Raw genomic sequence first — 27,090 nt, 5'->3', positions numbered from 1 at the left:
TGTCTCTTTAGTCAAGGTGTTTAGACTTGCATCGGCGCCTAATTGGCTCAGAGTTCCAGGTTGTGCTCAACGTTGAAGTACCGTAGAGGTAGAGCTCGCTCCAGTCGTGTCACGTAAGTACGGGCTACTTTCGTCTTTGTATTTGTTTGCACTTGTGAATATTTAGTTTTGAAACTATTTCGTACTGCTCTAAATGTAACGCTGTGTTGTACGCAGCGAAATGTGAAACTACAGTCAAAAAAAAAGTTAAGTCACACTCGATAGTGCAGTTCTAATGTAGTAATGTGCGAACCGTGGGTGGTCCTCACACGTTTACGAAGAAGTACAATTTAATAAAGAAACTATTGAGCTATTATTGACACCTGCCAGGAACTGACATTGGAGGAACGTTTGAATTTATCCCCTTTCTGGTCGCGTCGGCATATTCTTGCTTCCCGCACTGCTGCTTACTAGGAAGCGGGGCAGAAAAAAAAACACAAATTACAATAGATGTATCCCTTTCTATGGTAATGTACTTTATATGAACAAAGTTCTTGAGATTTGTGTCAGCGGGTAAGTCATTTACTTAGTCCCCACCAGTTTCCTTTTCGTTATGACCATGTTAAACGTCAGCGCACCCTCTTGTCAAAAGTTGTGAATCGTATTTAATCGCCAACTATTTAGTTTTATTAACTTTTCAGGCATTTTCATCAATGAAAATAACTCATGAAGGTTAAAAAAGTAGCATGTTTTCCCCTCTCACATGCCAAGCAGATTGTGCCTCATTCGTTTCTCCCTCGTTCACAGCAATACGGTTTTTTAAAGGTATTTGGTACCCTACTCACTATAATAGGGGGGGGGGGAGTATTTTATTTTATGTTTTTCTTTTAGATAAAAATTCATAAAATGTATTTTTAATGATTGCAGTAAGTTTAAGACTGTCACCATGCAAAGGAACAGATTCAGGGATTCTATATTCACATATCACCTGCATGTATTTCAGTCAGAAGAAAAGATGGCAGCACCCAAAGATCTTCATTCCGTGGAGAAGTCAGAGGACACTTTGGACGCCTTCAAATTATTTTCAAATAGGTAAATATGGCACACTAATTCTATGCAGGCACGAGTTTGTCATTTTTCATCTGAATATAACCACTTCCTTTTAACTTTTTTTAGTTTGTTAAATATGAAGTAGTTGCTAGTCAAAAAAAGGATGTAGATGTTAAATCACAACACTTATTCTTACAGTGTAAATCCAGCCATTGTGACGTTGCTGTGATGTCTTGCTCAGTGTATTAAATGTGAAAAGAACGTGCACGTGTTATCGGTGCTCGAGGCCCTATTTTAGTCATGGGAAAACAACTGCTGTACTGAGTCAACTGTCTGACAAAACCACTTCATCAGTGAGTCCACTGAGCTGTCACATCGACTTAAAGAGAACATTTGAGTTTAAAGCTGTTTAGCAGGTTTCCCAACTGTTGTCTTCATCATCTCGACTGTCGTTTGTGACTGACTGTGGACCCTTTTCAGGAAGGGTTCATCAAATTCCAGTAAAGAAGCTGAGGAAACAGACTCTGTACCCATCAGCAAAGCGTCAGGCCGCGATCCGTATCGGTACAAGATGGACTACCCAAACATGGGAACCTGCCTGATTATCAACAATAAGAACTTCGACGGCAGCACAAGTAAATATACCCATTAAGTACACGGTTGTCTCATTCCGTTCATCGCCACTTTGACAGATCTTTTGTGAAGTCATGGTCCAACATTTTTACTTCCCAAAACTGTCAGTCAGGTCTGTTTTCTGACATTAGTGGTGGCAGGCGTGAATTAGTAAAAAGCCTTGAGGAAATTGTCACATATTTGACTTTTCTCACAGTGCTTTATAAGAGTGTTTGTGTACAACATGTCTGCTGGATGGCGTGCGACTATTGTAGTGGCTTTACAGTTAACAGGTATTTTCACCTCTAGTCTTCATTGCAGTTTGCACTTAATTGTTGGAATGTATCTTTTGTTTTAAAGGGGGGTTCATTGTCCTGTGTAAAAGTTTTGTGTGTGTGTGTGTGTGTGTGTGTGTGTGTGTGTGTGTGTGTGTGTTTATGACCACAATAAAATCTCACAAAGGGTTATAATATACACCAGGGTTATAATGGTTTTATAGAGTTTTCATTATTTACTTACTTTTCGTTTCATTTTGACTTTTATTTATTTAATTTAGTCAGTTTTCATTTATTTTAGTTATCATTTATTTATTTTTTGTAAGTTTTTTTTTAGTTTTATTTTAGCACTTGTCAAGTGCAATATAAAAATTTTTTTTTTTGGCAATACCAAAATACATGCATAAATGCAAGGATTTTTGCTGTAATTTTTTATGCAGTAGTTTTATAAATGTAAGATGTTACTTCAGCACTTTCGTTTTTATTTTACTTCGTTAACGAAAATGTTTTCTCAATTTAATTTTTTAATTTTTTTTTCGTTGACTTTATTAACCTTGATCTGGAGATCATTTAGAGGGAAACATCTAAACCAAGGAAAAGATGATGGGCAGTGTATTTACAAATCCAAATCATCACCAAAATGTATTTTATTTTTCTCTCTCCCCCGTCCTAATGCTGCATTGGTCGGAGGATGGTCGGAAGTTGGATATATCCGAGTTGGTTTTTCCCAGTTCCGACCTGAAAACGTTGGAGGCGAAAGTAAACAACCAAAATGGCGGATAGTGGTAAATTGTTTTTTATTTTGGTCCTCAAAACTCATTTTGACCTCCAGCAAACTTACCTGGTTTCAATTTTGCTTCACTTATTGTTTTTATCGGATTTCATAAGCATTTCATACAGTTCAGTAGTTGACCGTATAATTTCATGCAGGGAGATAAGCGGCATACTGTCATGTATGTTGTGTTACGTGAAGTTATGTCGAATATTTATGAATGGAGAAAGCTATCTCGTTTTATACTTGAGTAAATTGTTTTGCCATTCAGAGTGACGTCACATTGTAGGCCGATGGTGAAGTCAGCGTCCTTTTTTTTTTTTTTTTTTCCCTTTTTTTTTTTTTTTTTTTTTTTTTGTCTTCTTCCGACTTTGCAAGTGGAATTTCCGAGTTCAAGGGCGCGTTCCCATACACGCTTCCTGGTTTGAACTCGGAAACTTCCGCCTTCCGACCATCCTCAAATGCAGCACAAGTCCCACATTTTCCAGACGGACAACATTTGTGCTTTGTGTATCTCCGCAGGGATGAGCACTCGTAACGGGACGGACGTCGACGCCGCTTTTGCCGTGAAGACTTTTGGAGAACTTGGTTATACCATTAAAGTGGCCACTGATCAGACTGTAAAGCAGATGAAGAATCTCATTTTAAGCGGTAATTGTTTTTTTATTTTTGTTTTTTTTAATTATTATGGTCTGGTTAATGTCATTCCGTCTTGTTTCTGTTTGTGTGTGTGCAGTATCCCAAGAGGACCACAGCAGCAATGCATCATTTGTGTGCGTGTTGCTGAGTCATGGCGAAGAAGGTGTGATTTTTGGAACGGATGGATTTGAATTGCTTGAAAACCTGACAAAACCTTTCAAAGGAGATCGTTGCAGGACTCTGTTGGGGAAACCAAAGCTCTTCTTCATACAGGTTTGTAAAGCCACGGGCCTTTCTGTGTCCACCTTGCTATTTTTATTTTTATTTATTTTTTTACCATTTTAGCCGTGTTGATGCAAATGTTATGAAACTACCCGGGGGTGGGGATTTTTATTTTTTATGTGATTTTTCTATTTCCATCTTCTGCTCTTTGAAAAATATCAGTAATAAAATGTTTACGTTAAATTGATCCTTTTGGCTCTATTGTAGTTGAATTGACACATGAAATCTTTTATTTTTTTTCAATCCTAATTATTTCGACGAAACACTTAAACATTTTATTTTTTATATTTTCACATAATTTATAATTTTTTTAGAAAAAGATGTGATGTCATGTAAGATTTTTGCAGAGGTGGCTGAACAACTTGTGGAGTGGGGGGGTCTTGGGGTGGGGGCACAGTACTCAGGGGGGAACAAAGAGGCCATAAATACATACACATCCCTTTGATGGTTGCTACATCTAATTATGTTACTGATAAGCAACGTCTCGTCAGATAAGCTGCAATAAATATGGGGTGTGGAAACATAGGTAATAAAAGGAGCAAAGGGGCACTTCAAAGACTGGATACGAGGGGTGTGGGTGGGGGTCCCCAGTCTCTGGTTCCGCTGCCTCCGATAATCTTAACTGCTTACTGTGCGGTGAAGCAGTTGAGAGAGGCAATTTTGATTTGAAGAAGCGTGCATGCCCTCTACTGACCATGGAGGAAAATTGCATTTTCAATGCACAAGTGCATTCTTGTTTTATTGGTAGAAGACAACTATCAGTTAACTTGTCAGTGGTGACTTTGCTCTGGATGTGGAGAATTTCCAAACGTCTCCGGTAACACCACAAATGTTGCTCGATTTTGTTACTCATCACTTCTAAGCCCGGTCGATGGGTCGGAAAAGTCTCTAAAGTGACAAAGTTGGCAACACTCAGTATAACAAAACCCGTAACTATGTGCTTGCTTGACATAATGTCATTCTAAAAATGTAATCTGCAACTTTTATTTTAATTTAGTCATTGAGAAAGCACATGTAATGACTACGGTCATGCAAGGGTTATGTTTACTGTCATGACTAGGGTCATGCAAGAGTTATGCTTACTGCCGTGACTAGGGTCATGCAAGGGTTATGTTTACTGTCGTGACTAGGGTCATGCAAGGGTTATGCTTACTGTAATGACTAGGGTCATGTAAGGGTTATGTTTATTGTCATGACTAGGGTCATGCAAGAGTTATGCTTACTGCCATGACTAGGGTCATGCAAGGGTTATGTTTACTGTCGTGACTAGGGTCATGCAAGGGTTATGCTTACTGTCGGGACTAGGGTACTATCATGACTAGGTTCATGCAAGGGTTGTTTACTGTCGTGAATAGGGTCATGTAAGGCTTATGTTTACTGTCATGCAAGGGTTATGTTTGGGTCATGACCCTGAGGTCAAGTGTCTGTTTTGAACTGATGTAACCAGCATCTAGTTTCAACTGGTAAGACTCTTTATGATGTCAGGAGCTATGTGATGTCAATAATCTTTAAAGGAAGGCTCCTTTAATTTTACATGTATGGCTTGATTGGCAGTAAATAGTTAGTATAGCTACGAAACATGCATAAGAGCTGAAGAATACACTCCTATATTGATTTATTTAACTTTTTTCAACATAGAAGTACTTCCGTGTTGCAACGCCCCCAAGGGGTGACGTCACTAGTGTGTATACTCGCTTGGGGAACAGTAGTTCACGCAGACATAACAACGAGGAAGACACAAACGTCAGTTATGCCTTACTGTATTGCAAAATTTTGCAAGGTGTCGTCAAGGAAAAACCCGCGAGACCCCCCCCCCCCCGGCAAAAAAAAAAAAAAAAAAAAAAAAAAAAAAAAGCTACTTGAGTAGACAATGGTTTGTTTGCTAAGTGCTGTCAACCTCCCGAAGGACAAGCAGGCGTGCGCGCAGCGAACATTTCAGGCATGAGGACTTCGAATATATGTTACAATTTGAGATGGGGTACGCCACACGCCTAATACTAAAGCCCAACGCAGTACCGAGTATCTTTAAAGAACCAGACGTGGGAAATAATCAAGCCGATGGAGGAGCCGCAACTGCTAGCAACACGGAGCCTTCACTCTCACAACAGCCGGCACAAATCGAGGTCTTACTACGGCCACTGAAAGATCTCGGAGAAGCGAAGCAAATTTAAAGCGAAAGGTAGGCATGTTTCGGGGGTGGGGGGGCATTGGTTATTATACTGCACGGACTGTTTTATTTCATAATTCATTTGAAGGTGGCCAACGCAGGGGCACGTCGGCACGTTACCGTAATGCACAGTATTAACAATCGTTGGGGCGGCTGGCTTGACTTCGTCTTTTCGAGTGGCGGCTGGCCTGACCGCAGTGGGACGCTACGCAAAAAAGAAAAAAAAAAACAGCTAGGGGAGGTTGGGTGCTGTAACGACGATACATTTAATTTTACTATTTTTTCTTTTTCCTGAAATATTTCGTCAGTTCCACACGTTTTGCATTGCTCGTACTGTGTGTCACTTTACCTGTTGGATATTTGCTCCTCCAAGACTTTTCTTCTTCACATCTTTCATCGCAACCAAAGCTATCCTGAGAATGTCTATTTAGTATTGCCATGTTGAATGTCTGATGTTCCAGGATGCAGTTGAGATTGTCCGCAAGGAACCGATCCTCGAGTTCTTTCATTTCCAGACAGCACACATTCATTAGCGGATTGTCCATTCCTGCAGCTCCCGCACGAGCACCACTCACCCCCCGCCTGATTCACTCGTTCGTTAAAGTTTATTTTGTGCCCGAAAAGACCATCTGGCGCCACAACTTTCACATCCAAGGCAGACTTTCCTTCGGTAGGGTTATTTTGTCGTGTTGGATCGAAGCGATAAGGTTTAATCCTTCCGGGTTTGACGCTAGATGCACGGCTGCGTTGCATAGTGCTTCCATAGTGTAGCGTTTACACACTAGTGACGTAAACATCCGGGTTATTTAGTCACGTGTAACAAACATGCCGGCGTTCGATTCATTTTAACAATGGTTTAAAAGTTATTAAATGTACATAAAAAAATAATCACGTCACCAAATTAATTATTGAAAAAGTAGCAACTTTTTGCTGCTAAAAATGGATCAATAAGTAAAGTGTCCCTTTAATCTCCTTATCTGGTCAACAGCCAATCAGATAATTCCATGTCAGTCCTGTTACCCACATGACTAGCCAGAACCAATCAGATTGATTCGCGGTCTATATAAGCCTGTCTGAGAAGTGTGTGTTTTTGTCGGATTATTACCTCTGTTCCTCTGTGCACCTCCACAACCCAAGTTAGCCTAGCATCTCATGATTCTCGATACATTCTTGTTGTTTCTCGTCTAGTCAAGTTTGTTCTACGCCTCACGATGGTATGCGAATAAAGAGTTAAAATCTCATTTGTGTCTGCGTTTTGTGGGATCCAACTCCAGAGCCTAACAGCACAAATGTCTGTTGCAGGCGTGTCGTGGCTCAGAACTGGACGCTGGGATCCAAACCGACAGTGTGGAGGAGCAAACGTCAGAGAGGATCCCCGTGGAGGCCGACTTCTTGTATGCCTATTCCACAGCGCCAGGTAAACCGGCATCGTGTTCCAAATTGAGATTTTGGCCAGCTAGTTTACGAATGGCTCTTTTGTGAGGTAGATTTAAATATGAAATGTCTGAGGCCGCACACGTGAAGTAAGATGTCTAAAGTTACCATTCCTAACAATGCAACCGACCCAACAGGCTATTACTCATGGAGGAACACGCAAAACGGTTCCTGGTTCATGCAGGCCTTGTGTGAGATGTTGCGTCGTTTCAAAGGCGAGTTGGAACTGATGCAGATCATGACTCGGGTCAACCACAAGGTGGCGACGTACTTCGAATCCAGCTCCAACCTTCCTGGCTTTACCGGCAAGAAGCAGATTCCCTGCATCGTCTCAATGTTAACCAAAGACGTTTACTTCCCCAAATAAACTCATGATGGCAGTTCTTTGTCTCAAACTACTCAACAGTGACAAAAATTTTTGGTTAATGAGCTCAAACAGTAGCTTGATAACGAAGATGTGCTTTACAGGGAAATTATGGTGTGTGTGAATGCGTGGTCATCTCTTTTTGTTGTTGTCACTATGTGGTTTGAACATTTCACAATTTTAAAGAGCTTCAATTTGGATGCCAATACAAGTCTAGTCAATGGTTTTTATTTTAAGGGAGAGGGCACAAAAGGTGCTGTATTTAGGTCGACGTCTTTAAAAAGAATCTCGTTGAATGACTAAAAGACACCACAACCATTTCCACACAGAAAAGTGTGGCATTTGCCAACAAGCTTTGAAAATTCATTCAATCTTATAAGTTAAGGCTTGTAATTTTGTCAGGGCCATTTTATTTCATTTTTGGGTTCCCCCCCCCCCCCCCCCCCCCCCCCCCCCCTTAATCTCTTGGACCACAAAAGTGAAACAATAAACAATGTTTGATTTTCATTCAATTGAAAGAAAATGATCATTTCAGTATTCATACTTTTGGACACATTTGTGTGGTGCTATGTGTGAGATTTTTGTAATGGAAATGCATTGACTCAATAAAAGCTGGCAAACTGCAGTGTGTGAGCCTTTGTGTTTACATGTTATGATAAAATAATTTTCTATACAATTTACATTTCCTATTCTTGCAGCTCAGAAGAAATTTGAAAATTATGTCTGCCTGTGCCTCAAATGTTTTTTTCATTCATTTCTGGGCGCTGAACTATAAATACACATGCAACTGCAATTATAAGTTGTAATATCACCATTCACCACTAGATGGCAACCATGGATTAGTTGCATTAGACTAGCTAATTATTTTATTTTTTCCCCCACATTTAGAATGATATGTAACAGGACCAACATGCTACTTCAGTAATACTAAAATGTTTACTAAATCAATTTTTGGGGGGTAAAAAAAAAATGCACAAAATGAATGTGCTGTCCTTGAACGGCAATTTTAATGCAAGTGAGACGGGTTTTTTTGTTTTTTTTTTGGGGGGGGGGGCGTAAATGATTGAGAAATGTATTATGAAAAGGGAAATTAAGAGCACTTATCTTGTCCATCTAAATTATCTTTTAATGCAGCATACGGCAACTTTGCCATTTTTGGACCACGGCGGGTCCCGTAGGTTGCAAGGAAGTTGCTCATAGCCAATAAAATGAGTCGCTGGGTGTCACGTGAAGTAACTTCCTCTCACGTTTGAGATTGACAGCTACAGTTAGCCAATAACAATCGGGATGGGGGGTGGGGGCGGTCAGACGCGGTTCCTTTGACATACGAATCTACTTACGCGTTGGGTCTGCCTCTGCCGTTGCCTTTTTGTGGATTAAAAAATATGTGATGCAAAGCGACGTATTGCAACGGGAGCCGCCAACACGTCTCGTCCAGGCTGACACAGTTGACATATCGCTGGAATTCCTGTAAGGCCTCGCGTTATAACGTTCACACGATCACATGTTCAAGTGAGTGGGAAATCTTTTATTTTAATCAGTCAAGCCACACACACAACAAATGCATGCACAATTTGTAGAACATCACATACAGTGATGCTGTTATGTTTGTGGTGTGATTGTGGACGCAAATGCGACGAAGCAGGTTGAGAAGGCAGAGAGGTCCAAACGGGATTTTAATTAACAAAAAGCTTGCGTTGCCACACCTACAGTACAGTGTGTTAAATACCGTTGTACCAATAAGTATGAAACGTGTGGGAGAAACTCTAAATGCAGATTTCATTAGTAAGAATGTGAATATAAATTTTCTTTCGTAAGTCACCATTCAGGATACTGAATATACTCTGAATGGTTGATGCAAACAATTAAGTTGCTAGGCTCTCATTATCCCATATAGGGATCCTGGCATAAAACACTCACTGATTTTCAGTGAAAAAAACAGAATTTGTTAGTAGCAACCTAATTACCGAGCGTGAGTGGCCAGAAAAATAAATAAATAAATAAATAAATAAATAAATAAATAAATAAATAAATAAATAAATATATATATATATATATATATATATATATATATATATATATATATATATATATATATATATATATATATATATATATATATATATATATAAAATGTGTGTGTGTATATATATGTACATGTGTCCCTTATTTCGGGATGAGAAAGTTGGCAACCCTAGGGTGGACATACATCTGGTTAGGGAGTGGCCCCCAAGTAGTACAAATGAAAAATTGTGCCCCCCTCCTGCATATAAGTTGTCCATCTCTGAATTAAAATATACCCTCGCTTTACATTGGCAATGAGATGCAAAGTTTTATCGTGAGTAGGCTATACTTGCGTTATTAAAAGATGTAAAAGTATTTGCTGTCATACCAAAACATGGGCCTTTATTAATCTAAACCTCTGAAGCAGCATTTGTTTTGAATATACCGGCGCACTGAAATGAGCTGTTGGCTCTTGCTACTGCTTTCGTTTCCTGCAACATTTGCAGCGAAAGCAGAGAGCGAAGCTGCAGAGCGGCTGCAATGGAGGAAGTGAAAATGAAATCGAACCCAAAGATCGTCTGTGCACAAGCAACGGCGCATATGACAGAAAAAAAAGGGTGTACCCCTAACCCTGCATTTCGATTTTTGTTTTTTTAACTTACGATGGCGCTTGAGCAGCATTACTTTTTCTGCTAATCTACTCCACGCACCCCACAGTGCTTTTGTTTTGAGGGGGAAAAAACCCTCCGTGTAAATCGCTTAGCGTGCCGCGGCAGAAAAAAAAAAAAGAGCAAAGTGAGACATCTTGCACCCAAACTTTTGGGGACTTCTCACTTCCGCGTTGGCGAGAGGGGAAGTGGGAGGGGGATTTCCAACTCGAACTCGCAAGTACCCGAGCTAACCCTTGTTTTGCTTTCGCTCTGGACCAGAAACGCAACTCAACTGTGCTCTCACTTTCCCTTTTCTACCTAAAAAAAAATCCCACAGCTACTTTGCAACTGCCCCGCACGCCAGTGTCGCATGTTATTCGGACCGAAGTGCACAAAGTGAGCAGGTAAACACAATTTCCTCCTTTTAGCAGAGTTACTGCCGTGCCGACTTGACTTTTGACAAGAGTTCCCGAGCAGGCTCCTTGCGGGTCCTTCCTCGCCTTGTAAGCGAAAGTACTCCCTTTTACGCTCGCTTTTGTTTACGTCGACTGGCTGGCTTTCACTTTTGGCTCAGATCCTTTGCTTCTGGCCATCTGAAGAGTAACTGATTCTAGTTAAAGTGGGAATGGTGTTGTCATATATACTACATTTGTATAATTAATTACACTTGTGATATTGCAACATAGGAAGTGTCATTCGGGAAATGGGAATTTTGTCAGTTTCCCATTTAAAACTAACGTGCACGAATTATTATTATTATTGTTATTATTTTACACAGTAAGCCTAATGTTTTTTTTGTTTCCTGAAAAAAAAGTTTGTGAATCTTGTGTATTTGTGAGTGCATCGCTTATTTGATTACTGTACACCACTTCTTTTGTAAAAACGTAAAATGTCCCATATTGTGCAATCTGCCCACTCGCCGTGGTTAAAATAAGTTAATGATTAAACCATAAGTGCATCGATTTGAAGTACTTTTATTGAAGCATTAACTATGTCTAGATTTTTCAAACCTGTAACAATTAAGACATATTTAATTTTTTAATATATGTACTAGTGATTCACCCTGTTTGACCTGTTCAGTTGGCAAGCTGTGCCATGTGCATGGGGAGTGCCACTGGCTTATCTGGCCGGACGGACTGTGATCAGATCACATTGCACATAAATAACGTTGTTTATAAATCACATGAAGTGTGCATGGGGTTAAACTCCACGACTGTTTGTTCCTTTTAAATTTATTAATGATTATATTTTAATAATGCAATACATTTATACATGTGCCAAACTCAGGCATCTAAAGCAAGCAAGCAAGCAAGCAAGCAGGCAAGCAAGCAGTTTCTTATGTAAACAAAAAAAACCTTTTATTTTGGCAGAATTCACCCCCACACCACCAAATCCCCATTTTAGCATAAATTGAAAATTCTTCTTTATTTCATTACACAAATTTGCAGTCAGGGGAAGCCGAAAATGAGCAAATAAGTGAGTATCATCTTATCATATGGATTTTCTTGATGAATACAAAAATGTTCATGATTCATAGTCAAAATTACTGACTTTTCATATTCCTTGTTCCTTTACATGGGCGAGACCTAAGCGTGGCAAGCAAGGAGCCTCACCTCACCTCAGATTGCGCAATCCCTCACTCACCGGATTGAGGAGCCTTGTAGTGCCTGTTTCTGTCTTTCTTCACATTGACAATATAATGTTTTCAGGCACTTTTAATATGCACTCTAATTTTCCATAGCCAGTTAAATGTATTTATCATTTGTGTGTTACCATATTTAGATTTGCTGGTCTCTTAAAATTGCACCTAAAAGAACGAGATGAGGCAGATAGTACTGTGCCTCACAAAGACGGATATCAATTACAGGCAATTGCCTTGGGAGCCCCTAAACATATCATGAAAAAATTGAAAGCATTTTTTTAAAATATTGTTTTAGTCCAGCTCAAAATGCTGTCCATTCTTCAAAAATTCTCAAAAGTGGACAACCAATTGAAATGGGTCTAATATCATAACTATGAAATGCAGGCTCAAGATCACCCATAACCCCGGATGAGGATGAGTTTGATGAAAAATTAATCGATTTGAAACTATTTCCTTCATAGAATTTAACTGAACTTTTGAACATTTTTCACATTTTACCATTGTCAACCGTGTTTTGCACAAAGATGTACCATTATAACTCCAATATGCAGTTATGTATGTCTGTGTTCAGATCCCACCATGCCTGTCGATCGAATGAGGATGCGGCCGTGGCTGGAGGAACAGATCAACTCGTGCCAGATACCGGGCCTCAAATGGGTTAACAAAGTAAGCACTCGCACACATCCTCTTTGAGCATGTGCTATAAATAAATGGATAACTGAAAACTATTGAAATGTCAAAACGCTATTGTACAGTAGGGCTGAACAATTTTAGGATATGAAATCAAATAGAAACAGGGCTTAGCAATCTGGTCTGAAATTCATTTCATGGTATTAATTGAATCCCTTCACAGTAATGGTGAGTGTAAAAATGTGCGTTCTTGTGTAGTGTAGCCGGGAAAGCAAGAACGTCCGGGAAAAATGGATGACAGCGTGATGTGGATACGACACTTTTATTTATTTTTTTATCAGTTCAGAGCTGAGTGGCTGGCGTGATCTTTCCACGAGCACTCTGCTGCTTTTGATTGGTGAGCTTGGAGAGGATAAGCGCACTTAACTCATTCACTGACAGCCATTTTCACTGAAGCAACCCCCTTCGCTCCCTGCCGTTTTACTGGATGTTGACTGATTTTGCAAGGCTTACAGAATATTGTGTTCTATTGCTATCAAAACATGGAACCTACCCAAAGAAAATTAGAGTCTGTTCATTCATCATGAAGAAAAAGTATATTTCTATCTGTTTCCATTTTGAAGCAATTAGCTTTAGAATATAGCTAAGTTTCATCATTACTTACAAACCTGTTGAAAACACTGGGGAAAAGAGCTTGTTGCAACATTGCCCTGGTTGATCTCTTATACTCTGCTGCCACCTCCTGGTCGTTTTTTGTAATAACTACCATTGCTTTAAGTGACCACTTCAGGTCAGAGTTGCATCAAAGCATTCTGTATGTGCTAGCATAGAAAAAAAAAAAAAAAAAAAAAAAAAAAATCCATAAAAAACGTATAAATACGTTTTTGGGACCATGACAATATTTAAAATAGAATGTGTTTATACGTTTTTGGGAGCAAATGGGTTAAAAAAAAAAAAAAAACAGCTTTGTTGATCACGAAATTACTTATGACATCATGATTTCGACCGATTGTTCAACCCTGTAAATGTGCTGGAAAAAAAAAACAAAAAAAACCCTTCACATCACTGATGATGGTGCTTGGTGATATTTGTGTGTAGGAAAAAAGAATCTTCCAGATCCCTTGGATGCACGCTGCTCGCCACGGATGGGAGTTGGAGAAAGATGCTCCTCTCTTCATGAGATGGGCCATACATACCGGTAAACGTGGGCTTTATTTTTGTCAGTAATGGAGAGTAAAATTTGTTATGAAACTAAATGTTTGAGTTCGTTGACATATTACGGTAAACCACCATAATTTTTTAGGAGACTGTATGGATGATTCGAAAAAAAGCTCACCAGTAAACACAAATAAAGTGTTGCATATTACAATACTCATAAATACATATTCCTGATGTTATGTCTCATCTGCGTATGTGTAGGTAAGTACCAGCCAGGTAAAGACCGGGCCGACCCAAAGACTTGGAAGGCAAATTTCCGCTGCGCGATGAACAGCTTGCCCGATATCGAGGAGGTGAAGGATAAAAGCAACAAAAAAGGAACAAACGCCTTCAGAGTCTACAAGATGCTGTCATCGTCCGAAAGAAGTATGAGGAAAGGTAAGGTGGTTTGTACTGAGGAAAGGTTGTGACTTTCTTTGATTTTTGAAAGCTGTTTTTCCTCTCAATATGAATTTAGGAAAGAAGAGGACCAACAAAGAGAGTCGGCCCAAAGGAAGTAAAGCGGTAAATAAACAGACATGCAGCCCATGTCGAGGTTTGTTTCCATCGGTATCAATTTAAGTATTGACTCTGTATCTCCGCTCTCTCTCAGGTAGCGTCTCCGTCTTTTGACAGGACGCCTCTTCTCTTTCGCACTGTCCAAGTTGACAACTTCAAACAGGAATCGCCGAATGCAGTCGAGATGCCCCACACAACCGAAGGTGCCGGAATGCTTAAAAAAAAGTCACAGTGTTGTTTTAATACAGTTTTGCTTTTCAAGAACAGTCACATTGATATCGTCTGTGTTCCATGTGCAGATATTCCTGGCGAAGAAGATCACGTGATTGCAAGCGAGCTCTTACCGTTTGTCTGTCAGACAATCGAAGTGAAAACCGAGAATGAAGAGGAGACCGTTAGCTCCTCCCACTTGTACCCGTTCCAAATCTCTCCCGTGTCTTCATATGGCGGTGAGAATCCACACGAGCATGTCACATTTCACCAAATTTGTGGGACACTTTTAGTAATAAAGAACAAGTTACACATGTTACTATCCAATAATACTGTTTGTTCCCCAACCAACCATCTTAATCTCCACATTTTCCTCAATCTTCTACAGCGGAATAGCCAAAGCTAGCGAGGCTAGCTACTATGCTTATCCACAACCAGCTTTTTTAATCAGACTCTCACAGACCCACATATATGTTTGAAGACTTGTTAGCTGGCCATACCGCTGCCACAGATTGTTAAGCCCTTTTCACACTGCATTTAGCTTGGTGCACTGCGCTGTTTTCAAATGCCTCGAATCAGAAATTGTTCAAATGTTTTTTTGATTTTAATTCTGTAATACATACTTTTAATAAATACAAAAATAAAATATATATATAAAAAAAAAAAAAAATTAAAAAAAAAAGGAAATTGTTCTATCTGAGAATGGGGATGAAGTAATGTCAGATAAACGCCTACAATACAAAAGGAGATGGTGGAGTGATTTTGCATTATTTTAATATGATTAAACTATCCAAGTTATTGTCAAGCCAACAGAGAAAAATCTCGACTTTCTGGTGTGACGTCAGCAAAGGAAAAAAAAAGAAAAAAAAAGTGCTTTTTTTTTGTTTTTGTTTTTTTGTTTAATGAATGAAATTTTTAAACTCCCACTAGTGGATAAAAAAAATATATTTTTTCCTTTTAACTGTACCGTATGGAGCCCCTAAAGTGACATGGGAGGAAAGAAAAATAAAAAAATATGTTTCTTGTCCAGATGAGAAAGTTTCTTGTCCGGACAAGAAACATTAATTTTTTTTTTTTCTCTTATGTCATTGTAGGGGCTCCGTAGTACCGTTTTGTCAGTGCAAAAAAAAATAAAAAATTAAGCCTGTTTCTTAATAATAATAATAATAATAATAAACGGGCTCCTTACAGTAATTAAAAAATAACTAAAATTAAAAACATTTTTTTTCAAGGGCTTCCATAATTTCACTCTTAAACAAGTGCAGTGTGAAAAGGGTTTTATACTAAGGTGGTGAGTGCAGTGTGAAACTGGCTTTATACTGAGGTGACATCAACAGAGTGGCGAGTTGGAATTCCTCAGTAAATTGGCCGATTTTAAGATGAGATGCCAAAAACATGATTAGTTGACTTCAAGCTTCTTTCAAAGTTGAAGTGGAGTTGTAAAGTCGACTAGGCGACGACTGTAAGTCACTTCATTTCAGCCCACAGCCAACGGTGCTTCACAAAAACCTGAAAAAGGACCACAGTCGGTGACCCGAGCTATATCATAGCCGAATAGTTTTTTTTTGTTTTTTTTTTACATCCGCTCACTCACACAAGCTTACTTCTTGTAAGCCACACATGGGCCTCTCCCAGGCGGAGGATCGAACCTACGCCAACCGGCACCAAAGGCAAGTGACGGTTCCACTCCTCCACCTGGAGCCCTCATAGCCGAATAGTTGCCGCAAGTTGCGAAACACTGTGACATCATCAGCAAATTGGCAGTGAGTCACGAGTGAAGATGCCACAGACACGTTTCTTTATTTTTCTTACATTTATTAAGCATTGACAACACACGCTTCTAGTGTGGTTCATATTTGGTTTATTGTATATTGTTGTTTATTTGAACACAAAACAAAATGAAAACACGGCTCATTGTGTGTCCATAGTTAACTCATTCACTGCCAGTCATTATAGAAAATTTTTACATTTCCAATACTCACGTGATATTCCATTCAATAATTATATATAAACCGAATCTACCAAATAACAGAATAGACTCCCTACTTTTTGTCCCGTCCCGTTCTTTTATAATTGACAGCAGAAAAATGTAGGTTTGCCAAAATACAGCCATTTCTCCCATGGACTCTGAAACTGTGTTTATTTCCTATAAAATGGGGCAATGATGTCATCTACCGGTGGTTGGGCATCAGTAAAGTTGTTTCCAAGTTTGATATTTACAGTGGAGCATGCTCAGATTCGCCCCCATTTAGCACCGCTCTAAAAAATACAATTGACAAGTATACTTGTCAAAGGCAGTGAATGTAAGAAGTTACATGATTCATTCTTTCTGTCAGCAGATCCTGGCATTCGTCTTATCTAATCTCAAGTTGTGAACAGAACGCTTATACTCGTCAAACATACCGGAACTTGCTTCACAGTAGTTTAGTGTTCTCAGCTTGTAGTAATAAGACAAGTGTGGATGAAATTAAAGTAGCGCATCATTGTGACAACCTCAACTATGTACTTTCTTGACCATGTTATTTCTGAACTGAATTTCTGATTTGACTTTCCCTGTTTGGCACCAAAGGTTGAGGTTGCAGTTTGTCTTCTTACTTTTCTAAGTAGTCATTCAAGTTTTTAGTTGAGTCTTTCGACAGCTGTTATCAGTCCATCCTTTCATCTTCTTTCACTGATTTGTGATTGATGAGGGTGACAATACTGTCCTGATCACTTTTTGTTGTGTTGAAAAATCTGAATTCTTTCCCAAATGTGTCATTTGCTGTGTGCAAATTATTATTTTGTCTCCTTACAGGTAGCGACACAGACAGCGACACTGACGACACCCAACAGGTGAGTCTACCTTTTTCTTTTCTTTTTTTTTAAACAAATGCAAACATACCCCCACGCACACACCGAATGGCCTTGCCCAGGAACTCTTCTTATCAAACATTAACAGGCCTACTTTATAGTTCAATGTACCTGCACTGAGTGGAACACACGGAGAGGCATGCACACGCACGTTCAGCTCCCCTACACCATTTCCTCAATAATTAAACATTGACAAAATACTTATAGAATGTGGAAGATGGAATAGTATGTACAAAAAAACTTTTTTGTTGTTGTTGTACATAAATTGTGCCATATTTTTTTCATTTTTTATTTTAAAAGTTGTATTCTGAATAAAGAGCTGATTGGTATGTTCCCTGTAAGTAACTATATACAATTGGCATTGCTCTTTTTTTTTTCTTTTTTTTTTTTTTATAATAAAAAACTAGTTATTAATAGAAACAGTGAAGGCGCAAAACAAAATAAACTCCAAATAGCACTGCAAGAAATTTTACATAATTTTGTCTTTAAGTAAAATGATTTTTCCAACTTAAATTGTTCAGTGCTGTTATTAAAAAATATATAATTTCTTATTTTTATTTTTTTTAGAATTTTCAATATTATTAATTTAACATGCTGATTAGGCACTTTGCAAAGAAAATATATTTAGTTTGTTTAAATTGACTCTTAAATTGTTTGAATCAAACCCTTCCTTCCAATTTTTTAATTTTTTTTGTTCTTTTTCAACCATACCAATTTTTTTCTCCAATCATTACCCCAAAACAAGATACTTGTCATCTGCGAATAATATGAAGTGTGGAATTTTTGAAATTATACACAGATCATTCATTTAAAGTAAAAACAAGGGGCTTAACGTTGACCCCTGAGGAACGCCACAGGTTATTGAGCTGTTTTATTTTTTTCCCCCCACTTATGAGCACGTTTACCATCCTTGTCGTTTTCTGCCCTTTACTGTGACTGACAGGCAGTCAATCCAGCTTGGAGGCGGGATCATGGCAGGTCAGTTCTTAAGGTTCCACCCTCTTCCCTCCCTGGCATGGCCACCTTCGTCCGAGGAAGCAAACCGTACTGCCGAATCACCACCACGCGAGACCCCAACCCCCTCATCAGCTATCACAGCGACAGCTGGTCAACGACACCTTACAGCCACAACGCGGTCACGTCTTCCATACCCGGCCATACTCACGAGATGCGGGCCAGCGTCATTATGAAAACCTCAGACGTCACCTCCTCTTAACCTCAAGACGACAACTTCCTCGTTTTATTTAAGTCGGACATTAGCGGGCAGGGATTGGCCCACCACTTTGAGCTCGTTTCTGCGTCTTCGCGACAAGGATGCTCTGTTTGGATTTGGCTTCTGCCTTTCTCTCGTTTACTTTGCGTCATAAAACCAGTGTAGCTGTTTGGAAGCTTGTCTAATGTTCAGTGTATTCATTATAATGATAATAATTACCTATCAATTAATTAGAGTGGGACCAATATGTTTTTCAGGGCCGATGCCGTTATTCATTTTTAGTAAAAAGGGGCAAAAATATTATTAGGTTACTAGTACGTCTTAAAAAGTGAAATGGAAACTTAAATAATAAATATTATGGTATTTTGGGAAAAAAACAAAAAAACATTGCCATTTTACTTTTTAAAGGGGAAGTCTACACCCCTCCCACTCCACAAATTTGACAATATGTTTTATGCAGCCCCATTAATCTAAATATGGTATTCTGGTTAATATTGCGTTAGTGGAATATGAGTTAAGCAGCAAAATCAAGAAATTTGTATCAATATCAGAAGGCGGCCATATTACCACTTGGTGTCGACTGAAGATGACATCGGTGTTGCTCAGGTAAGAGCCAATCACAGCACAGCTTCAGAAAACAGGTGCGCTGTGATTGGTCGTTGACTGAGCAACTGTGATGTCATCTTCAGTCGACAGCAAGTGGCAAAATGGCCTCCCCCTGACAGGGATTAAAAACGGCTGGATTTCTGGACTTTAAGACTACTCTCTGTAGTTTTCTACAGTAAATATTTTTTTTCGTAAATTTAAAAATATCTGAAATCTTAAACTTTCCCATTTCTTCATTTTAATGTCGAACAAAAACAAAAGGTTCACAAGGCTCCTTATACTTTATGAAGTTAACTGAAAATCTAAATAAAAATTTGCTGAGATTAAAATGTTTTCAGATTTACCTATATCGGCCATCAAAAAACAAAAAAAAAAGGCCCATACCGATATTAGTCAAAATGCCCGATATCGGCACCATATTGGTCTATACCTCCAATTCATTATTTCAAATCATTATGAATGCAGCATTTACCACACTTTGATCTTAAGATCCAAATTAGAAATGTTTTTATTGACGATGTATGGAAACATACAACTTTTGCTGAATTTGACAATCAAGCTACTCAAAATGACATCATCAAAACTAACCTGAAACCCTGTTTTAGGTCCCAACCCTAAATTGTGACATCTCTATGCACTTATCGAAACGTGACTCGTCAAATTTAAATTCTGGTGACTCATCCTATTGCTTCATCAAACATTGTTCATCGTCCATGATCCGGCTCTTAAGACTGCGGTAGAATAATAGACGAGACGAGTGTGATTGAAAACAGTTGTTGGCTGGCGTTTTGCAGTATTTGCATAGAAGCCGTTTGACCAGCTTGTATTCATTCCTCCAGTTCATACTTGCCATCAGATAAGGTATGCCTAGTATACTCATATACCATACCGTGAAATGTGTTGTGTGTAAAAAGTCAATTTCAGTGTTTTATTTATAAAGCAAGTGATGATGCAGAGTTCCCGTAATTAACTTTTCAGTGCAGCACTTTCGCCGTGGTAATTCCCCACGGAAAGAATCTCTTTATAATTTCCAGGCAAACCGGCCCTGCATTTCTTTTTTTTTTGTAATTGTAGCAATTATGAAACTTACATTCTCATTTAAACTCAATTTGGAAAATATCTATGAAAAGCACTGTCCTGTTTATTTGAATTGAAAGCACATGAAGAAGTTGTTTAATGGTTACTATCAACAGGAGCAAACAAACTATTTTAAGATATGCTGTTTAACTTCTTAACATGAAGTCAAATATTTGGCTTTATTACAAAACAACCTAAAACTCATTTGGTCTCATCCATCTTGTGCTATAAGTTTGAGCAAATTCATCAACAATATTGTGTGAATGCTGAGAGATGCCGTTTGTCTAAAGCGCAAAATATCACATTCAGGGAATATGATCACAGTTTTTTTGCTCTGCAAATTTGCCCCTTGTGGTTGCACACTCACACAAGGAAATCATAGCGTGCTTGCAATGCAGACAGACTTGTACAGGTGTAATCGTACAGTCGCATTCAAAAATGATTCAAATGTTGCGAAAGGTTGCAAACTTACAGTAGTTTGCAAACAACCAACAAAACAACAAGCGGCCATTATTTTTGGAGTGTAATTTTGTACATAATGGAATTTTTAAATTCAACTGTTGATATAATCCAAATTCCCAGAGCAACTGACGTAAAATAAAGTAAAATGCAGTAATGTAGCATCAAATGAAGGGAAGACTTCCACAAAAACGCTCGCTTTTGAAATTGCTTCAATGTATGCGTCTGACTATCTCAGGACAAATCCCGCCAACGCACGCACAGATGAACTGACAGACTCACTTCAAATGTAAATATTTCACGTGTGCTTGCATGCTGCTTCTGCACTTTATATGTTTGTGTATTCTTAATATCGTCGTCATCCTGCGAAAAACACTTATGTCTTTGGGATGATTCATCCCATAAATGTAAAAAAAAAAGAAAAAAAAAAAGGTCAAAAGTCAAAAATGGACATAAGTGTTTTTCACAGGAGAGCGACAATATGCGCCTTCGACACTGTCAAGCCGCCTCCGCTTTAGCCTCCAATGAATGACGCACGCAGGTAAGAGACATGACAAATATTCCTCACTTAGTTACTCAGGTTATAGTGTAACAAATCCTCAATTGGAGGATCCTCAGGGCTTCAATTGTTTTAACCGTGCACCTTAATTAGTGAAGGTTTGTGTCGACCATTTAAATGACTTGAGTGTCATCTTGAGCCTGTGATGGATGCCTTGACAGTTTTTTTTTGTTTTTTTGTTTTTTTTAGAATTTTAATCATTATAGAGCAGGAAAAAAAGGAGATCAAATTCACTTGTCAAAATGGAACAGATGAAGAAACATGCGCACCAAAACGTTGCCTTTTTACTTTTTAAAGGGGAAGTCAACCCCCAAAAATTCTTGACAATATGTTCTATGTGGACTTAAATACGGTATTTTGGTTAGAATATGAGCTAAGCAGCAAAAATCCAGCTGTTTTGATCAATCTCAGAAGGTGGCCATTTTGTCACTTCTCGTCGCGTGAAAGTGACATCATAGTTGCTCAGGTAACAAACAATCACAGTTCAGCTTCAGAAAACAGACCGTGATTGGTCGTTGCCTGAGCCCTGCGCAACCGTGATGTCATCTTCAGTCGACAGCAAGTGGCAAAATGGCCGCCCCCTGGGATGGATAACAACGGCTGGATTTTGCTGCATGACTCAAGATTCCACAAATGTAATATCAACCAGAACGTCATGTTTAGACTAGTGAGGTCACGTATTACATTATTGTCAAGAAATATTTAAGGTTGACTTCCTCTTTCATCATTTCAATACATTTATGCACTTGGGCAAAAATGTAAACCAAAGTTAAATTCAACCGTCTACTTGCTAAAATTGTACAAAGGAGGAAAAAAAGTACACCAAATAATTGCGAATGTTAAAAAAAATAAATAAATCAAAAACCTGTTGCTGTTGAAAAGATCAATTGGATTCTTTGAACCAAGCCCTAAAAGCAATTCACACTGGATGCACAGACAGGAAGTGACACGATTCTATTATGTGAGTAGTTGTGTTTTACCGGAAATTAAATAGCTTTTGCCAAATGTGCCTTCTTATTTTGATTCCTTTGTCATGTCAAGCAATTTTTCATCCTCTTCAGGTATTTCTCTCTCTCTGCTTGTACTCACCACTGGCATATAGACGTACAATTTATTATTTTTTAAAGGACCAAATTAAACCGTTGTAATGTTTATCGTACCAATTGGGCATGCAGTAAATGTTCTAATCTAAAGTATAAACTCACTTGCCAATGTTTTTAGGTAGAAGTGAATTCAGTATAATGCAAGAGCCCTTAACAGGCTTTTTAGTATTGATTCATTGTCTGTATGTTTTCAATTTGTCCTTAAGGTGTGTTTGTTATTGTTTGTTTTATTGGTGTGAAATTGGCAAGTGAGTTCATCAGTTGACCTTTTTTTTTTTTTTTTTTTTTTTTAAATTTGACATCTAGCAGTGCTCTAACCGCCTGTAAGCCAAAACGCACACAAGTGAACTTTGGTTGTCTGCTGTTTAATTATAAAAATGATGTGTAATGTACTCTATGAATACACAAATGAAAAAAAGAAAAAAAAAGTTATGTGTCTGTGTGGCCTATAAAGAACAATTTTTACTTGAGTTTAAGCGTGAACAACTGGGCGGTTTGCCAAGTTTTTACACTGCTGGTGATATTGTGAATCGCTGTGTAAATCTGAATAAAGACTCTTTTGTATTTTTTTCCAGGTGCTTCATTTTTACAATGTAGAACAGATGCAGATTGTTATGAGTTTATCTTTTACACTCATAAAGGTCGGAGTCCATTTTCATATGGCTTCTAAGAGAAATCACTTCTCTCTGTGTTAAACTTGTTTTAAAAAAAACAAAAAACTCTTGTAAAATGACTATTGTAAACTAGAGACAGTACTTGTGTTGTTCCATTGTGAGAAAAACTTCATATACTGTGCCAAGGTTGACAAGTTCGTGCATGTACTGTCTGGCCTGTTCAAGACAAAGTTTGTGCAACAAGAAAGATATTTTTTTTTCCCGCGTTCAACAGATTACTTTGCACGTCTCTTTCCGTCTGACCAGAAACTTGCAATAACTGCTCTTTCAGTTTCACTTGCCGTTCTCATGTTTTCACTTCCTTCCCGTCTTTTGGGCTTAAAACGGTTGACGGTTGATTTTGCTTACACAATTCCCTTTAGGTTTTCTTTTCTAGACACTCAGTTTGTATCGCCATTTCCTCAAAAACTTCCTGCTTCACTTCTCCCTCTTTCCTCCCATTCAAATGACACAGGATCACGTCTTGTTACTTATGTTTTCAGAGGTGGGCCACAATCTGCACAACTTATCTTTTACCAGCATAGTCAGGAAGCCAACCGGGATATTCATCTTATGTAACAGGGCAAGATAAACGCTCACTGTAAAATGTATAAGAGCAAGTAAGCCAGAAATACCCAGTCAGTGGACTTGACAACACAGATGTTATCATAAGAGAAGTCAGATTTTACTTCAGAATTTATAAGCAATACTCTTAAATTGTAGAGAAAATTCATGTTGGCAATTAATGAATGGGATCCCGACAGTGCAAGGCTTAGTTTGTGGCCATTTAACTCAAGATTTTCCGTCTTAGAAAAAGTACCTTGTTGCATTTGTGCAACAAGAGCAAATTTAACATTGTGTTCAGAAAGGTCACAGCTCTTATTTTTAGTTGAAAAAATATATAAAATGTGTATGATTATACAATACACATACTATTCATAATATTTACATATAATGAAAATGATAAATATATTTGTAATATACTGTATATCTCCATCTATAATTCTTCTGTATAGGCTACCTAGTAGAACCCTTCTCCCCATTTAAGTATATTATATTTATATAGAAAATATAATGCTTAAAAATGTAACAAAGGAATGTAAAAAAATGTATTTTGTTACCTCGTTAATTAATGGACCAGTTTTGTTTTTGTAGTACTGCAACTGACCAGCAGATGGCAGTATAGGTTTACTGATTGTCTTGACTAACCTGTGCCGCTTTCATATTGCTGTAGATATGCAAAATCTATGCTAGCTTGACGTTTAGCTTGAACAGCCTTAATATACATGGTCATTTTATGATAGGAAAAAAAAGTGTTACTATACATGGTATTTTTTTTTTTTATAGAAAAAAAAGCCTGACTATACATGGTATTTTTTTCATAGAAAAAAAAGCCTTAAAATACAGTTAGTTTTTTTTTTCTCTTTTTTTTTCTTACATAATAAAAGCCTTACTATTTGTGGTCTTTTTTTTTTTTTAACATAATAAAAGTCCATGTTTTGATTTAAAAAAAAACAACCTTACTATACATGGTCATTTTTTGATTATTAAAAAAAAAAAAAAAAAAAAGCCTTACTATACATGGTCATTTTTTGATAGAAAAAAAAAAGCCTTAAAATACAGTTGTTTTTTTTTCTTTCTCTTTTTTTTTTAACATAATAAAAGTCCATGTTTTGATTTAAAAAAAACAACCTTACTATACATGGTCATTTTTTGATAAAAAAAAAGCCTTAAAATACAGTTGTTTTTTTTCTTTCTTTTTTTTTTTTTCTTACATAATAAAAGCCTTACTGTTTGTGGTCTTTTTTTAACATAATAAAACTCCATGTTTTGATTTAAAAACAAAACCAAAAAACCTTACTATACATGGTCATTTTTTGATTATTAAAAAAAAAAAAAAAAAAAAAGCCTTACTATACATGGTCATTTTTTGATAGAAAAAAAAAAAGCCTTAAAATACAGTTGTTTTTTTTCTTTCTCTTTTTTTTCTTACATAATAAAAGCCTTACTATTTGTGGTCTTTTTTTGTTTTTTTTTAACATAATAAAAGTCCATGTTTTGATTTAAAAAAAAAAAACCTTACTATACATGGTCATTTTTTGATAGAAAAAAAGCCTTAAAATACAGTTGTTTTTTTTCTTTCTTTTTTTTTTTCTTACATAATAAAAGCCTTACTGTTTGTGGTCTTTTTTTTAACATAATAAAACTCCATGTTTTGATTTAAAAAAAAACACAAAAAAACCTTACTATTCATGGCCATTTTCTGATAGAAAAAAAATCCTTACCATATATAAACATATACACACATTTTATATATATATATATATATATAAACATATACACACATTTTTTTACATAATAAAACCCTTATTATACTAGGCATTTTTTAACTGTGTACATAGTCTTTATTTAAAAAAAAAAAAAAAAAAAAAAAAACTTACAGGTCAGCTGACTGTGTTGAGCATGTGCACTGTGTGTAAAGGCTTGTCTTTGAAGCAGACAACCATGGTTCGATTCCCGTGCTCTTCAGTCCCTTCCTGCAGGTCAGTCTCTCACTGTTTTCCATTGACTGTCAATTCTTCAGCTGCACTACAATTTACAGGCTAAAAGCCTTACTACATATGGTCTTTTTTTTTTTTTAAACATAACGTAAACCTTACTCTGGGCAAGGTGGACGAGTGGTTAGCACGTCCGCCTCCCAGTTCTGAGGACTCCGGTTCCAGTCCATGCTCCGGCCTACCTGGGTGGAGTTTGCATATTCTCCCCTTGCCAGCGTGGGTCTTCTCCGGGTACTCCGGTCTCCTCCCACATTCCAAAGACATGCATGGTAGGTTAATTGGGCGCTCCGAATTGTCCCGAGGTGTGCGAGTGAGTATGGATGGTTGTTCGTCTCTGTGTGCCTTGCGATTGGCTGGCAACCAGTCCAGGGTGTTCCCCGCCTACTGCCCAGAGCCAGCTGAGATAGGCGCCAGCACCCCCCGCGACCCTTGTGAGGAATAAGCGGTCAAGAAGATGGATGGATGGATAAACCGTCCTCTACATGGTCATTCTTTTGAGAGGAAAAAAGGCCTTAAAATACAGTTTTTTACATAATAAAAGCCTTACTATACGTGGTCTTTTTTGTTTTTTTTAACATAATAAAAGTCTATTTTTTGATAGAAAAAAAAGCCTTACTATATACATGGTCATTTCTTGATAGAAAAAAAAAGCCTTACTATACATGGTCATTTTTGATAGAAAAAAAAGCCTTACTATACATGGTCATTTCTTGATAGAAAAAAAAAAGCCTTACTATACATGGTCATTTTTTTTTATAGAAAAAAAAAAAGCCTTACTATACATGGTCATTTTTTTTTTTTTATAGAAAAAAAAAAGCCTTACTATATATGGTCGTTTTTTGATCGAAAAAAAAAAAAAAAGCCTTACAATACATGGTCATTTTTTGATTGAAAAAAAAGCCTTACTATACATGGTCATTTTTTGATAGAAAAAAAAAAGCCTGACTATACATGGTCATTTTTTTTTTTTAGAGAAAAAAAAGCCTTACTATACATGGTCGTTTTTTGATCGAAAAAAAAAAAAAAAAGCCTTACAATACATGGTCATTTTTTGATTGAAAAAAAAAGCCTTACTATACATGGTCATTTTTTTTTTTATAGAAAAAAAAAGCCTTACTATACATGGTCATTTTTTTTGTTTGTTTGTTTGTTTTTTTTAATAGAAAAAAAAAGCCTTACTATATATACATGGTCGTTTTTTGATCGAAAAAAAAAAAAAAGCCTTACAATACATGGTCATTTTTGATTAAAAAAAAGCCTTACTATACATGGTCAATTTTTGATTGAAAAAAAAAAAGCCTTACTATACATGGTCAATTTTTGATAGAAAAAAAGCCTTACTATACATGGTCATTTCTTGATAGAAAAAAAAAAGCCTTACTATACATGGTCATTTTTTATATAAAAAAAAAAGCCTTACTATACATGGTCATTTTTTTGATAGAAAAAAAAGCCTGACTATACATGGTCATTTTTTATATAAAAAAAAAAGCCTTACTATACATGGTCATTTTTTTGATAGAAAAAAAAGCCTTACTATACATGGTCATTTTTTATATAAAAAAAAAAGCCTTACTATACATGGT

General features: G+C 37.3%; 2 protein-coding genes across 5 annotated transcripts; both read left to right on the top strand.

Annotated features, from left to right (window-relative positions):
• Positions 1–5: 5 nt before the first annotated feature.
• LOC144025375 (caspase-3-like) lies at positions 6–7,590 on the top strand. Of its 2 annotated transcripts, none has more exons than XM_077531285.1 (7): positions 6–113; positions 983–1,071; positions 1,510–1,664; positions 3,211–3,339; positions 3,425–3,600; positions 7,079–7,193; positions 7,348–7,590. In XM_077531285.1, exons 2-7 carry the CDS (start codon positions 995–997, stop codon positions 7,575–7,577), a joined length of 882 nt encoding a protein of 293 aa, XP_077387411.1. In that variant the 5' UTR covers positions 6–113; positions 983–994; the 3' UTR covers positions 7,578–7,590. The 2 variants fall into 2 exon arrangements, with proteins under 2 accessions (XP_077387411.1, XP_077387413.1); XM_077531287.1 differs by lacking the exon at positions 6–113 and adding an exon at positions 132–245.
• A 1,325-nt stretch (positions 7,591–8,915) lies between these two features.
• On the top strand, positions 8,916–22,862 carry irf2b (interferon regulatory factor 2b). 3 transcript variants are annotated; one of them, XM_077532216.1, is made up of 10 exons: positions 8,916–9,086; positions 10,566–10,632; positions 12,442–12,536; positions 13,599–13,698; positions 13,920–14,096; positions 14,176–14,222; positions 14,311–14,419; positions 14,516–14,665; positions 17,221–17,258; positions 18,220–22,862. In XM_077532216.1, exons 3-10 carry the CDS (start codon positions 12,450–12,452, stop codon positions 18,490–18,492), a joined length of 981 nt encoding a protein of 326 aa, XP_077388342.1. In that variant the 5' UTR covers positions 8,916–9,086; positions 10,566–10,632; positions 12,442–12,449; the 3' UTR covers positions 18,493–22,862. The 3 variants fall into 3 exon arrangements, with proteins under 3 accessions (XP_077388342.1, XP_077388343.1, XP_077388341.1); XM_077532217.1 differs by lacking the exon at positions 10,566–10,632; XM_077532215.1 differs by lacking the exon at positions 8,916–9,086 and having other exon boundaries at positions 10,429–10,632.
• The last annotated feature ends 4,228 nt before the right edge of the window (positions 22,863–27,090 follow it).

The sequence above is a fragment of the Festucalex cinctus genome, chromosome 9, assembly GCF_051991245.1.
Source record: "Festucalex cinctus isolate MCC-2025b chromosome 9, RoL_Fcin_1.0, whole genome shotgun sequence".
NCBI classification, from domain to species: Eukaryota; Metazoa; Chordata; class Actinopteri; order Syngnathiformes; family Syngnathidae; genus Festucalex; species Festucalex cinctus.
The sequence above is the reverse complement of the archived record's forward strand: the minus strand, read 5'-3'. Positions and strand labels throughout refer to the sequence as shown.